The sequence below is a fragment of the Dermacentor variabilis genome, unplaced genomic scaffold (genome assembly GCF_050947875.1).
Source record: "Dermacentor variabilis isolate Ectoservices unplaced genomic scaffold, ASM5094787v1 scaffold_13, whole genome shotgun sequence".
Lineage (NCBI taxonomy): Eukaryota > Metazoa > Arthropoda > Arachnida > Ixodida > Ixodidae > Dermacentor > Dermacentor variabilis.
Window position 1 is genome coordinate 10,108,707 of NW_027460291.1, and position 15,538 is coordinate 10,124,244.

The 15,538-nt window shown below is 47.0% G+C and overlaps 1 protein-coding gene across 2 annotated transcripts in view; it reads right to left on the reverse strand.

The window, feature by feature from the left end:
- Positions 1-870: 870 nt before the first annotated feature.
- The window catches only part of LOC142566715 (uncharacterized), a 168,693-nt gene continuing 154,025 nt past the window's right edge, over positions 871-15,538 (reverse strand). For both annotated transcript variants that reach the window (XR_012825114.1, XM_075677556.1), the window contains exons 4-5: positions 1,767-1,976; positions 871-955 (exon numbers count right to left, since the gene is read on the reverse strand). Coding sequence is in view for 1 of the 2 variants with exons in the window: in XM_075677556.1 (XP_075533671.1) it covers positions 1,963-1,976 (14 nt within the window). In the remaining variant the exon portion in view is untranslated. The remainder of the gene's footprint in view (positions 956-1,766; positions 1,977-15,538) is intronic.

Below are 15,538 nucleotides of genomic sequence, written 5' to 3' on the forward strand. Positions count from 1 at the left end.
AAATGGATATGGGCCTGTAATTTGTCATAATAGTCCTGTCCACACGCTTGAATAAAGGGATTACTTTAGCGACTTGCATTTTATGCGGGAAGACTCCGGTATCGAGGCATAAGTTGTATATGTATACCAGCAATGGGGCAACAATATCTAGGGCATACTTAATTGGCTTTATGTGCAGATTATCTACATCCAGGCTGCGGCTGTTGCTCAGCTCAGAAAGAAGGCATATTAACTCTGATTCATTGGTCGGGTGCAGGAAGATCGTGTCTGCAACACTTGTCCTTACGAAATCGCAGGCACTCATGCATACGGGAGTATTATTATTATTACCGACTAGAAAATTATTGAAGGCATCAGGTAGTGACTCATTGGTTATTTGAACACCATTACTGACAATGTTAATACGTGACTGGGAAATAGGTGTATGGTTGCGCAGAAGATTTAGCTGTTTCCATATCCTCTGGCTATCACATTCACAAGCGTTAAACAAGTCAGTATGATAACGGTTTTTCGCGTTGCGCAGATCAGTCGTGAGACGATTGCGAAAACGTTTAAACTCGCTCCAGTCGTTTGGATCTCGTGACTTGATCGCGAGATCCACAGTCGCTTCACAGCTTTAGGAAGTACATAAAAATTTATTCAGATATTTGCTTTTTGCAATATTATATTGCGAAAATAACCTTTCATCTCTGAGTAACATTTTTATGTACTTCCTAAAAACTGTGCAGCGACTATTTATTAACCACCTTTATACATCCTAACAACTTGCTAGTAACATCCTGTGAACTATCTGTCTGTGACGAATAGTGGTAGCCAAGTGGCTACGTGTGGCATGCAACCGAAGAAGACAGGTTTACATTTGTGCTTGAACACATCCATTTAATATCCCCGGGCTAGTAATGAGGACGAGTTCTTCAGCTGCCCTGGAAGCACGCTGAAATGTTGGTTGCGTAGTCTACAAAAGAGAAGAAAAAAGGCAATATAATGGTTTTGCTTCTGTGACAGTGCAACACGCCATGCATCTGTTTCTTAAAAAAAGTCCACAAGACACAAGTTTCCAACCCTGTAAGCTCTAAACATCTCCACCTGTTTTTCCTGGAATGCATGAAATGGCTGAATTAGTGCATTAGAGCTGGGAGCGTGATAGATGCGCGTAACACCAACAGATGCACGACACATAAGCTCTATCATACCAATTGTCATCTACAAACAAAAGCTGTAAATCAACTTCAGTTTAATGAACTTCGATATTCGTATCGTGACCAGTACATGGAAGTTTCATGTGGGAATTATCTAAGGAAAGGCAAGGTGCCAGTCGAAACTGTGCTGCAGCTTTCCTTGGGCACAGGTACATAGACGAGTTGAGTTGTGTGGCACTTAAAGAACAAGAAATGATACAAGAGAACATGTAAGCAGTTGAAGGGGCATTATGGACATTCTACAGCAAGATTATAAAATGCCTTTGCTGTGCAGGTAGACATTGTCAAAGTGTTACTAAACATGTCTGCTTTCCACAAGACAGGATATTACATTATCAGTGCATTCATATGACCAGGGTGTCTATCACAAAAATACATATGCCACCAGTAATGACAATTTTCTATTGATGGTGGCAAAGCTTGCATTATAATACGCTATTATAATCAGGTTAATAGCTATTTTAGCAGGAGAAGCACTACCTTAAGATAACACTGAAATTGCCATGAATGGAGTTTTGTTGAAAACTGCAGAAAGAACATTAAGATGCTTCTTTGTGACACACGTACCGAGTATGGTGCTGACCTTCTTGGAATCCAACGGATACTTCTGTGGAAGGCATTTGACAGCCGACCAAAGAAGGACCTCCTTTCAACCTCTTCTTTTGTAAAAGGAGCTTTAAGGAGGCCCCCCGCGAACTGAGAGCCTGAGTTGTTAGCATCCAGGCGCAGCCTCTTCAGCAGGCCCTTTTCAACATATACACCGTCACCGACGTCTACCTGTGAAACAATAGACCAAGCACAGATTCATTTTATACACTTTTGATCAAGGAATGGTTAGGAAATAGTGTAAGGTTCGCAAAAACGGAAGTAGCTGCTTCTTGTTGATTCAGTTTAAAGAACAAAGCAGTGTTAAGTATACGATACATGCATTGTGCTGAGCTGTGTACTTTCGCCTAAGACTAGAAAGTATTGGGAAATTCATCGCGAAAGAAAGATATGCATATGCCTAGATCTAAGCAAATACGTGCCACCCCTTGACATAGAGTGAGATCTGGTGCTGTTCTAGCGATTAGCAGACATCGGAAGCTTCAAGCCTGATTGAGTATTGGGCCAAGCTGTGCTCGATTAGTGACGCACAAGTGTTCGATAACTATCAAACAAGATGCAATTGTCTTCAAATACAATTGTCTTACTTCCCCTTGCAGACATGCAGTTTTCAATTTACTGACTGCACTAGGGTGTAAAGATTTTGTCTGACAGAGTGAATAAACCACATACACGAGCAGCATTTTCGTAGTTAGCATAGTCTTTAATACGTAATGATACCTTCAATTTAGAAAGCCCTGTATACTGGGCCTCATCAAACTAATTTCATAAAAGGTTTGTCAAGGTAGAAGCATAGAATTTTAGTCATTAGATGACAGGTAAAAGGAGTTAATTATTGCAATTATTACTCAAAATTAAATTTTAGACAGCTCATCCCAATGAGAAATTGATGCAAGCAGTTTGTACATGCCACATAAGCATTTAGATATCAAAAATAGGGATTAGAGAAAACCTTCACTTGGAGGTTCATTATTGCAAGCAGCCATGCCCTCGAGGAGAAATAACTTCTTTTTCTGTAGGCAGAAATGAGGCTCGAGTATTTTATTGACACATATGCATATATGTTATCTCTGTTGTAAACCTTTTTTCATGTATATGCAAGGTGTGTTTGTAACATCTCATTGTGCACAAAATCAAATCCATAAGAACCCGACAAGAAGCTAAAGAAACAAGAGAGCAAACCCAGTAACAAGCCATGCTAAACGAACGAGATAGCCCTCCCAGTAGCAAACCGTATCAAAAATTTTACTGACATGAATTCTGACCTTTGAATCATAACATGTGTATATGAATGCTATCTACATTAGGGCGATGGCAACATTAAACAGTGGCTACGCCAACACCAGAACAATGTGGATAAGAGTGGCATCAAATGCTTTCGCAGAGCATGCAGCAATGACTAAACACAATAGTGACTGGAAAGTGCCTAGCATAATCGGCCAGGAAAGAAATTGGAAGCCATGCCTGTACCCGGATTCTCTAGAGATGTAATCAAGAGGACACACGCTCATCTGAAACTAAGGAGCCCACCCCCGTCTTATGCTAAAGGGTACTTAAATATGCACTTCTACTACTTTTGCCCCATTGTGAACAAGGCTTCCATATGGAAGCCGAAATGTATTGCTTTTAATGTTGTATTTGGTTGGTCTATGTCTTTCTTTGACATGTTTCATACCGACCACACAGGCTTCCGTGAAACCTTTGATGATACAACTTTTGTGCGAAAGCATTGCTTGAGGCACTTTTGGCTAAACCATGCCTTTAGAAGGAAGAACACATTTTTCTGGACGCTTTAGAGCACATTATTGACAGCACGAAACCTCAACTCATGGTTCTTAAAAAGGCAATTTAGCTAGATTAATATAGAGTTTATATGGAGTATATCAGGCGTAATTACTCAAGCCCCCAATTATATTTAACTCAGAGGAGGCTACTTTAGGTAAATTCATTAAACTGAGGGCACTCCACTAAAACATAAAATTCGTCATCAGCCACTAGAAATCCTGAACATGGCAATACAGTAAAATGATTGCACATTACACAAATGTATCCGACAACTCGAAAGGCAGCGCCAGTTTTGTATGCACGTTTGTGAAAGCACACAAATCAGGTGCTTTATCGTCATGCTGTCCAGCTTCCAGCAGTGCTGCAGTTTCCTGCGGGATGTAAGGATGCCTCCAGAATCGGCATAGCCTTCAAAAGTGAGAAATGTTTAATTTATTGTGCTGTGAACCTGAAAATTTGTGATTTTAAAAATAGTGTTCATTAACATTCTAGTGACTTCTATATAACATACTGAAGTTAGAAAAAAAAGTCACCGACTTTCTTTTGACAAACGTTACTAAAAAGTAAATGTCTATGGGATGTTACTAAAGTTCATAGAAAGTTGATAAAAGTTCTAAAGAAAGTAAGGAAGCATTTTTGTATGGGAGTGTCAAGGATCTACGACCCATTAGAATTTCTCGCACCATACGTAGTGCGACGAAGTACAGTGTTACAGCAGTTATGGGTTTCGAAGGTCGACTGGGACGAAGATCTTCCTGATCACGTTGCGGAAAATGGCACGACTGCAGAAACGAGTTGATGGTGGAAACCTGCGGAGATCTAATGCCAAGAGCGCAATGTTTTCTTTGGGCTTACGCAAGCATAGTGCTTGGCTGGTTACAGTGAGGGCCTTCGACATTAGAAGTCTTGGTGAAGAACTCATGGGCGACTTCAATGCCAGGGTAGGCAAGAAGCAGGCTGGAGACAAGTCAGTGGGGGAATATGGCATAGGCTCTAGGAATAGCAGGGGAGAGTTATTGGTACATTTTGCAGAACAGAATAATATGCGGATAATGAATACCTTCTTCCGCAAGCGGGATAACCGAAAATGAACAGCCCGAGTAGCGAGACTAGAAATGAAATAGACTTTAGACTCTGCGCTAACCCTGGCATCATGCAAGATGTGGACGTGCTCGGCAAGGTGCGCTGCAGTGACCCCACGATGGTAAGAACTCGAATTAGCCTAGACGAGAGGAGGGAACGGAATAAACTGATACATAAGAAGCCGATCAATGAGTTAGCGGTAACAGGGAAATATGGGAATTCCAGATCAAGCTACAGAACAGGTATTCGGCTTTAACTCAAGAAGAGGAGCTTAGTGTTGAAGATATGAACGACAATCTTATGGGCATCATTAAGGAGTGTGCAATAGAAGTCGGTGGTAACTCTGTTAGACAGGATGCCAGTAAGCTATCGCAGGAGATCAAAGATCTGATAAAGAAACGCCAATGTATGAAAGCCTCAAACCCTACAGCTAGAATAGAACTGGCACAACTTTCCAAGGTAATCAACAAGCGTAAGACAGCTGACATAAGGAAGTATAATATGGATAGAATTCAACATGCTCTCAGGAACGGAGGAAGCCTAAAAGCAGTAAAGAAGAAACTAGGAATAGGCAAGAATCAGATGTATCCGTTAAGAGACAAAGCCGGCAATATCATTAGTAATATGGATGAGATAGTTCAAGTGGCTGAGGAGTTCTATAGAGATTTATACAGTACCAGTGGCACCCACGACGATAATGGAAGAGAGATATGTCTAGACGAATTTGAAATCCCACAAGTAACGCCGGAAGAAGTAAAGAAAGCCTTGGGAGCTATGCAAAGGGGGAAGGCAGCTGGGGAGGATCAGGTAACAGCAGATTTGTTGAAGGATGGTGGTATTTGGATCCGACTGCTGGTACGATCTGTTGGGAACTCGGCGCTGACGCCCGTGGTTGTACCTGGGTCGCAAGCCCCAAGGGTAGCGTTGGCCTGGCGGCCTGGGGTACAACTGCAAGCATCCGAAGGTCCCGGCAAAGCATGAGTCGACAGGTAACAACGAAACAACTTGTTTATTTTAACATCGCAAAGAGTTGGCGGTCAGGTTTGACCGAAGTAGAGAGACGGGAGAGCACTTCACTCAACGGAAGAAATCGGAGCCCTCCTCTGGCGTCCGGGGGCAGCTGTTTTTATACTCTCGCAGTTGAGGGCAAGAAGGAACCCCTCAAAAGACGAGCACGTGAATGTACAATGGGCTAATGGTGACGCACACTGTCGTAGCGATGCCGTAGCACCATGTCGTGGCGCTGCGCACGATCTCGTAGCACCTGGTCGTGGCGCTGCGCAGCACACTGTCGTGGCGCTGCGCAGCATACTGTCGTGGCGCTGCGCAGCACACTGTCGTGGCGCTGCCGGTCGGACACAATGACTGTAACGAGAAGATGGTCCCTGCTTTGGCATCGCCTGTTTCGGGCACAATGACTGGAACGAGATCCCTGCTTTGGCATCGCCTGTTTCGGGCCCAATAACTGGAAGGAGATCCCTGCTTTGGCATCGCCTGTTTCGGGCACAATGACTGGAACGAAATCCCTAGGCGGTCGCATCGCCGCAGACGCGCCTGGAAACACCTGGCGATGAGTGTTGCGGTGACGACGATCGGGCCAAAATGTCCGCCGCCCCGCCGCCGTCGCGCCGGCAAAACCACGTGTCGCAGGCGAAACGCAACAGACCGCCCCGCCGGGGAAAGGAGATCCCGATGGACAGGGGACTGCATCCGCTGTCCGGAGGGATGTCGCTCGATGATGCTCATAACCGAAGTCGGGCGTCCCTTGACGTTTCTTGAGCGCAGCGCACAGAGAAGGCCTCGTTCTCTCGTTCAGGTTCGCACGGGACACTGCAAAGTGACTTCGGGAGAGTTCACATTTTTGTTCTCGTTCCCGGCAAGCGTTAGAACTACGCTGAAAACTCAACCGCTCAGTCAGCAAGCACGGCACAACCCTCACTAAGCCCTGCCAGGCTCTTTCCCCTTTTTATACCACTGCCTAGTTCCTTACAGTAGTCTAGCATCACTCAGAACGCGTCCACAAATTGAAAAATTGCACTAGAAAGCATATCATCACTTTGAAACACTAAACAAAAGCAATATGTTAAAAAAAATCCTGCCTCAGGAAGAAAAACATCAGTAACAAACAATTTTGAGGCTGATTCCTACGTTAGGGGCTTCGACTTAAGCCATCGGCGTTACCGTTGAGACTCCCCTTTTTGTAACGCACCTCAAAGGAATATTGTTGTAAAGCGAGGCTCCAGCGCAGGAGGCGGCCATTTTTGGGAGAGATGGTCTGCAGCCATTGGAGAGGGCAGTGATCTGTCTCAATGATAAACCTCGAGCCGGCTAGATAGCATGACAATTTCTGAACGGCCCACACGAGACATGCACACTCTTTCTCGGTGGCGCTATACGCCTGCTCACGACTGGTCAGCTTACGACTAGCATACAGGACGGGGTGTTCTACTTCTCCATTTTCCCGTTGGCACAGTACAACGCCCATGCCTCGCTCACTAGCATCGCACTGAACAATGAACCCTTTTGTATAGTCTGGCGATCGTAGCACAGGCTGGCTTGTTAGGGCACTCTTTAGGGCGCTAAAAGCTCTTTCCTTTGTCTCGTCCCAGACGACTGTTTGAGGCTCTGTCTTTCTTAGAGCATCCGTCAGGGGAGCCGCGATATCAGAGTACCTAGGGATGTACCTCTGATAGTAGCCGGCGACACCTAAGAACGACCGAATATCGGTCTTTGTGCGCGGTTGCGGAAAGTCTCGCACAGCGGCCACTTTTATTTCAGAGGGGCGGCGACGACCCTGACCAATCACGTGACCGAGGTAGACAACCTCGGCCTGTGCTAACTGGCACTTAGGAGCCTTTACTGTCAAGCCTGCTTCGCGCAGGCGGGTTAGCACTGCCCGCAAGTGTGTCATATGCTCAGACCAGGATGCGGAGAATATCGCTACGTCGTCTAGATACGGTAAAGCGAATTCTTGCTGTCCCCGCAACACTTTATCCATGAGACTTGAAAAACAGTATGGCGCGTTCTTCAAACCAAAACTCAACACTTTAGGACGGAATGTTCCCATTGGTGAAATGAACGCCGCATACCTACTAGCCTCTTCTGTAAGTGGAACCTGCCAATAACCCCTGACAAGATCTAGGGTGGAAATAAACTGAGCGCTACTAACTTTCTCAAGGCGCTCCTCGATGTTAGGGATCGGATAAATTTGATCCTTAGTGATGGAATTAAGCCTGCGGTAGTCGACGCAAGGACGAGGTTCCTTGCCCGGTACCTCAACTAAAATCAAAGGGGAGGTATAATCACTCTCACCTGCCTCAATAACACCGAGCTGTAGCATTTTCTTTACCTCAGCCTCCATAATATCGCTCTGGCGGGGTGACACCCGATACGCCTTGGATCGTACTGGCTCTGTGGAGGTAAGTTCTATATCATGAGTAAGTACAGAAGTCCTACCAGGCCTCTCAGAGAACAGACCTTGAAACTCTTGTAATAGCTGGTGTAGTTCGGTTTTCTGCTCAGGCGACAGCGGTGCTTTACTGATAAGGTCACTAATGACTTGACCGGTGTCTTCCCTGTTCGTCACTGAGCCTAGTCCCGGAAGCTCGACCGGAAGCTCTTCAGGAACGTTTACCATCATGCACACCACTGCTTCCCTTTGTCTATAAGGTTTGAGCAGATTACAGTGGTAAACTTGCTGTGCTTTCCGCTTTCCTGGCAGACTTACCACGTAGTTAACGTCCGACAGTTTCTGAACAATTCGCGCTGGGCCCTCCCACTGCACGTCTAGTTTGTTGTTTAGCGATGTGCGCAATATCATGACCTCATCGCCAACCTCAAAACGACGGGCCCTGGCTGTCCGATCATAATAAACCTTGGCCCTCTGCTGGGCCTTTGTCATTGCTTCACCTGACAACTCCTGTGCCCTTCTTAAGCGTTCGAGGAGCTTAAGCACGTACTCCACCACGACTGGGTCGTCGCCCCTACCTTCCCATGATTCTCGAAGCATGCGAAGCGGAGATCGAAGCGAGCGACCGTACACCAGTTCAGCTGGCGAAAACCCCGTAGCCGCATGCGGCGCGGTCCTTAAAGCAAACATCACCCCAGGCAGACACAGCTCCCAGTCAGTTTGATGTTCAAAACACAAGGCTCTCAACACGCGCTTCATGACGGAGTGGAGCTTCTCAACGGAATTCGACTGTGGGTGGTACACTGAGCTGTGTAGCAGCTTTACCCCACACCTTTCGAGAAAAGTTGTCGTCAAAGCGCTAGTAAACACTGTGCCCTGATCTGATTGAATTTCTGCAGGAAAACCAACTCGCGCAAATATGGACAGTAGTGCATTAACTATCTCAACTGAGCTGAGTTCTTTAAGCGGCACTGCTTCAGGGAACTTTGTCGCTGGGCAGATCACAGTCAAAATGTGTCTGTACCCCGTGGCTGTTACCGGCAGAGGTCCCACTGTATCAATAACGAGCCGTCTAAAAGGCTCCGTAATGATAGGTACCAATTTCAACGGCGCCCTCGATTTGTCCCCTGGTTTGCCCACCCGCTGACAAGTGTCACATGTCCTCACGAAATGGTCTGCGTCCCGAAAACACCCTGGCCAATAGTACTCTTGCAAGAGACGGTCCTTAGTTTTCTTAACTCCTAGGTGTCCGGACCACGAACCCCCATGTGACAAGCGCAACAGATCCTGACGATAGCATTGAGGCACGACCAGCTGATCGAACTCCACTCCTCGGCGGTCTAGATACTTCCGGTACAGGACTCCACCTCTTTCCACAAAACGCGCAGTTTTCCTGGCGATACCTTCTTTGACATTGCAGCGCACGTTTTCCAGGCTGCCATCCTTTTTTTGCTCGGCTATCAAAGCCGTCCGGCTGACTTTTAGCAACCTATCAAGTCCGTCTGACGTAGGCGCGATGAGCAAATCAGTAGATAGCTCTTCTAACTTTCCCGCGTCGGGATTTTCCTCTCCAGTATCTGGCGCCTTCAACGCTACAGACTCAATTTTATTCTGTTCGGGCGTGCTCTGAATATCAGCTTGCTGCGCCTCTGACCCTTTTTCGTTGTTTGATAACGTCGGCCCCGCAACTACCGCCTTTGCAGCGAGCTCCCGAACCTTCGATCTGGTTAAGGCCTGAACACTAGCTTCACCAAACAAAAGCCCCTTCTCGCGCAGGAGGTGATCGGACCTGTTTGAAAATAGGTACGGGTACTGGGGTGGCAGCATAGATGACACTGCCGCCTCTGTCTCAAGCGCTCCGAAAGGTCCTTCAATAAGCACCTTTGCTACTGGCAGACACACGCTATGAGCTTCCACGGCTTGCTTGATCCACGCGCACTCGCCCGTGAACATATGGGGTTCTACGTAAGACGGGTGAACTACATCCATCGTAGCTGCGGAATCGCGAAGCACTCGGCACTCTTTCCCGTTTACGAGGAGGTCTCGCATGTAAGGCTCAAGAAGCTTCATGTTCTCGTCAGTGCTGCCTATTGAAAAAAACACAACTTTTGGTGTTGTTTCCGGACACTGCGCCGAAAAGTGACCCGGCTTCTGGCACGTATAACAAACGCCCGCTCGCCTCATCTCGAACCGCTTTCTGCGTTCGGCTTCGGCTGCCGTCTCTTTACGTTTGGTCGGATTGCTTTCACTCGCATCCTCACTACGCGTGTCCCCCTTAAATCTCATGGGCGTGAACCTTGGCCTCTCAGACTTGGAGCCAAATTCACCCTTTTGACCGTCCTTAGCTCCGCGAGCTCGACGCGTCACAAACTCCTCGGCTAGCTCAGCGGCTCTAGCCACCGTACTCACGTCTGGCCTATCCAAGACCCAGTATCGCACGTTCTCCGGTAACCGACTATAAAACTGTTCTAGCCCGAAACACTGCAGAACTTTATCGTGGTCACCAAACGCTTTCTCTTCTTTGAGCCACTCCTGCATGTTCGACATAAGCCTATACGCAAACTCTGTATATGACTCACTTTTGCCTTTCTCATTTTCCCGAAACTTCCGACGGAACGCTTCCGCAGACAGCCGGTACTTTTTTAGCAGACTCGATTTTACTTTGTCGAAATCCTCTGCTTCCTCTCTATCCAAGCGAGCGACTACGTCGGCCGCCTCGCCGGGTAACAAAGTGAGCAAGCGCTGTGGCCACGTTTCCCGAGAGAACCCCTGCTTCTCGCACGTTCGCTCAAAGTTAACCAGGAACAAACCAATGTCCTCTCCAAGCTTAAACGGCCGCATCAGGTCAGTCATTTTGAACAATACGCGTTCTCCTGCACCGTGTGCCTGACTTCCATTACGAGCGCGTTCCATCTCTACCTCGAGACGCTTCATTTCCAAAGCGTGTTCGCGCTCTTCTTTTTCTTTCTGCTCTTTAAGTTCGCGCTCCTGTCTTTTTGACCTCTCCTCAATAGTCTCAAGGCATTCCGACAGCTCGTCATCCTCAGCCTCTAACTCAAGAATAGCCTTTAGCAGTTCAGGTTTTCTGAGTTTGTCCGAGACATCCAGACCCAACTCTCTTGCAAGCTCCAACAATTTCGGTTTGCGCAACGACTTCAAATCCATGGCTGCCCTGAATGCTGCTTTCTCTACTGCTTACTATTGTCTTGCCGCAAACTAACCCGGCAGCAACGACAACCACAATTACCAGCTCTGTTTCTAACACTAACAAAAGCCTGGCAAAGCTCAGAAGAAGAAAGTCCCGCACTCACCAAACCTCGCAGGCAGGAATTCCGCGCAGTCGTTCCGCTGCAGGCAACCAGTCGTCACACAGGGCTCGTTGCACTGCTCCCGGATCGTCGTTGAGCTGCTCAGCATACAGTCAACTGCATCTCTTCGCTGCTGGCCTCCGTTGTCGCGATCTCGCCGCTGGCAGACCGTTGTTTGAAGTCGTAGGCGATCTCACCGCTGGCAACCAGATGTTTGGGATCGGGACACTGGAGCGATCGGATGGGAACTCGGCGCTGACGCCCGTGGTTGTACCTGGGTCGCAAGCCCCAAGGGTAGCGTTGGCCTGGCGGCCTGGGGTACAACTGCAAGCATCCGAAGGTCCCGGCAAAGCATGAGTCGACAGGTAACAACGAAACAACTTGTTTATTTTAACATCGCAAAGAGTTGGCGGTCAGGTTTGACCGAAGTAGAGAGACGGGAGAGCACTTCACTCAACGGAAGAAATCGGAGCCCTCCTCTGGCGTCCGGGGGCAGCTGTTTTTATACTCTCGCAGTTGAGGGCAAGAAGGAACCCCTCAAAAGACGAGCACGTGAATGTACAATGGGCTAATGGTGACGCACACTGTCGTAGCGATGCCGTAGCACCATGTCGTGGCGCTGCGCACGATCTCGTAGCACCTGGTCGTGGCGCTGCGCAGCACACTGTCGTGGCGCTGCGCAGCATACTGTCGTGGCGCTGCGCAGCACACTGTCGTGGCGCTGCCGGTCGGACACAATGACTGTAACGAGAAGATGGTCCCTGCTTTGGCATCGCCTGTTTCGGGCACAATGACTGGAACGAGATCCCTGCTTTGGCATCGCCTGTTTCGGGCCCAATAACTGGAAGGAGATCCCTGCTTTGGCATCGCCTGTTTCGGGCACAATGACTGGAACGAAATCCCTAGGCGGTCGCATCGCCGCAGACGCGCCTGGAAACACCTGGCGATGAGTGTTGCGGTGACGACGATCGGGCCAAAATGTCCGCCGCCCCGCCGCCGTCGCGCCGGCAAAACCACGTGTCGCAGGCGAAACGCAACAGTGGGCAGATTGCCTTAGAAGAACTGGCCACCCTGCCTACGCAATGCCTCGTGACTTCGAGCGTACTAGAACCTTGGAAGAACGCTAAAATAATCATAATCCATAAGAAAGGTAACGCCAGACTTGAAAAAATATAGACCGATCAGCTTACTGTCAGTTGCCTACAAAGTATTTACTAAGGTAATCGCAAACAGAATGAGGAACACCTTTGACTTCTGTCAAAGGACCATGCAGGATTCCGTAAAGGCTACTCAACAATAGACCATATTCACACTATCAATCAAGTGATAGAGAAATGTGCGGAATATAACCAACCCTTATAGATAGCTTTCATTGATTACGAGAAAGCGTTTGATTCTGTCGAAACCTCAGCAGTCATGAAGGCATTAAGGAATCAGGGTGTAGACGAGCCATATTTAAAAATACTGAGAGATATCTATAGCGGCTGCACAGCACCCGTAGTCCTCCATAAAGAAAGCAACAAAATCCTAATAAAGAAAGGCGTCAGACAGGGGGATAGGATCTCTCCAATGCTATTCACAGCATGTTTACAGGAGGTATACAGAGGCCTGGATTGGGAAGAATTGGGGATAAAAGTTAATGGAGGATACCTTAGTACCTTGCGATTCGCTGATGATATTGCCTTGCTTAGTAACTCAGGGGACCAATTCCAGTGCATGCTCACTGACCTGGAGAGGCAAAGCAGAAGAGTGGGTCTAAAAATTATTATGCAGAAAACTAAAGTAATGTTTAACAGTCTCGAAAGAGAACAGCAATTTACAATAGGTAGCGAGGCACTGGAACTGGTAAGGGAATACATCTACTTAGGGCAGGTAGTGACGGCGAATCCGGATCATGAGACGGAAATAATCAGAAGAATAAGAATGGGCTGGGGTGCGTTTGGCAGGCATTCTCAGATCATGAACAGCAGGTTGCCATTATTCCTCAAGAGAACAGTGTATAGTAGCTGTGTCTTACCAGTACTCACCTACGAGGCACAAACTTGGAGGCTTACGAAAAGGGTTCTACTTAAATTGAGGACGACGCAGCGAGCTATGGAAAGAAGAATGATGGGTGTAACGTTAAGGGATAAGAAAAGAGCAGATTGGGTAAGGGAACAAACGCGAGTTAAGGACATGTTAGTTGAAATCATGAAAAAGAAATGGGCATGGGCAGGACATGTAATGAGGAGGGAAGATAACCGATGGTCATTAAGGGTTACGGACTGGATTCCAAGGGAAGGGAAGCGTAGCAGGGGGCGGCAGAAAGTTAGGTGGGCGGATGAGATTAAGAAGTTTGCAGGGACAACCTGGCCACAATTAGTACATGACCGGGGTAGTTGGAGAAGTATGGGAGAGGCCTTCGCCCTGTAGTGGGCGTAACCAGGCTGATGATGATGATGATGATGATGATGATGATGATGATGATTGTGATGTGAATAACCGAGTCACAGAAATTCTGTCGATTACTTCGGAGTGTAGCTGGCGGCATTGTCCAGGTGAAACCAATCCTGTTGATATGCTGACCCGAGGTGTTTCCTTTAACGCACTGGCTTCGGAGGTAGACTGGTGGCAAGCGCCAGCTTGGCTAAGTATGGACTCGGAAAAATGGCCAGCTGTGAAGCATTCACTGCCCCAAATCAACGACATCCTAGGGATAATTACCAGCGGCAATACCAACGGCGCTTCACTCTACAGTAAACGCAGTGCAGTGAACCGCACAGCTAGACGCCACGAAGTTCAGTTCACTGCACAAGCTTCTCCCTGTCACAGCATGGGTGCAGCGCTTTGTCTCCAATGTTAAGAGGAAGCTTTAGCTCGAGTGCTCCTATCTAAATACATGTAAAAGGAGAATTCGTTTTTCTCGGCAACCACTGCACCAAATTTGACGAGGTTTGTTGCATTTACAAGACAAAATTAAAATCTAGTGACTGTTGGTTTCGAATTTTTGAGTTAGGTCGTCAATTTTTTATTAAAAATTGACAAAAATCGTAAATTTTCAAAAAACGAAACTATCAAGTTTACAACTCTGTAACTCAACCACTAAATATGATAATACAATTCTGTGAATTGCATCTAATAGTACATCTAAAGCGGACGAAATTGATATGTTACACATGAATATAAAAAAATTTAATCGTAGGGAAATACAACTTTTGCAAAACCGTTGTAACCAACGTAACAAATTCACGTAAGATGTAAAATGACATATTGAATTTGTCCGCTTTGAATGATCTAATGGATGCCGTTTACAGAATCGCGATATCAGTTCTTGATGCAGAGCTATGAATTTGTAAACTTCGTGCTTCTATTCTTCTCAAACGGTCGAATATTTGAAAATCGTTTTAAGAAAATTTAAGTCCTAAATCGAAATTCCGCTTCCAACAGTCACTAGAATTTAACTTTATCTTTCAAATGCAACAAATTTCATCAAAATCGGTCCAGGGGTTATCTCATAAAAACGTTTTTTGCGTTTTACATGTATTTGAATAGGCCGCGTCGGAGTTGGGCCCGAGCGAAAGCTTCCTCTTAAGTGCAAGATTAAAAAGCGGGAGTCACCACTACTGAGGAAATATTGCCAGCTGAGAGATTCCGGCAAGTTCAAACTGGATCGTTTCCTGAGGAGAGGAGTTGGCTGCTGGAAGGGCAAGGCCCGCCGAGTAATTCATGCACGGGTAGCACAACTACACCCATTTTTCGAAGAGAACGGGCTTCCGCGCGTCGGAAGAAGACTACAGAACCTCACACACAGCCGAGACGTGAAGCATCCATTGCTGCTTCCAAGTCGGCATCGTTTCACCGAGCTGGTATTTGCGGATGCCCATCGTCGAGTAATGCATGGAGGAGTAACGGCGATGATACACAACGTACGCGAACGATTCTGGGTCCCGAGTGAAGGACTATAAGCGACGCTTTGAACGTCGACAAAAATGAGGAATGACTTCTGGAAGCGATGAACGAGAAGAAAGGGGTTAACGGAGGGGCTCGATTTTATTAGTCATATCATAAGAAGCCAACAAACGCTGACATCAAGGACAACATATGGGAAATCACTTGTGCTTACTAAATGAAATAAAGAACCGATACGTTAATGCAAATTAAAGTGGATG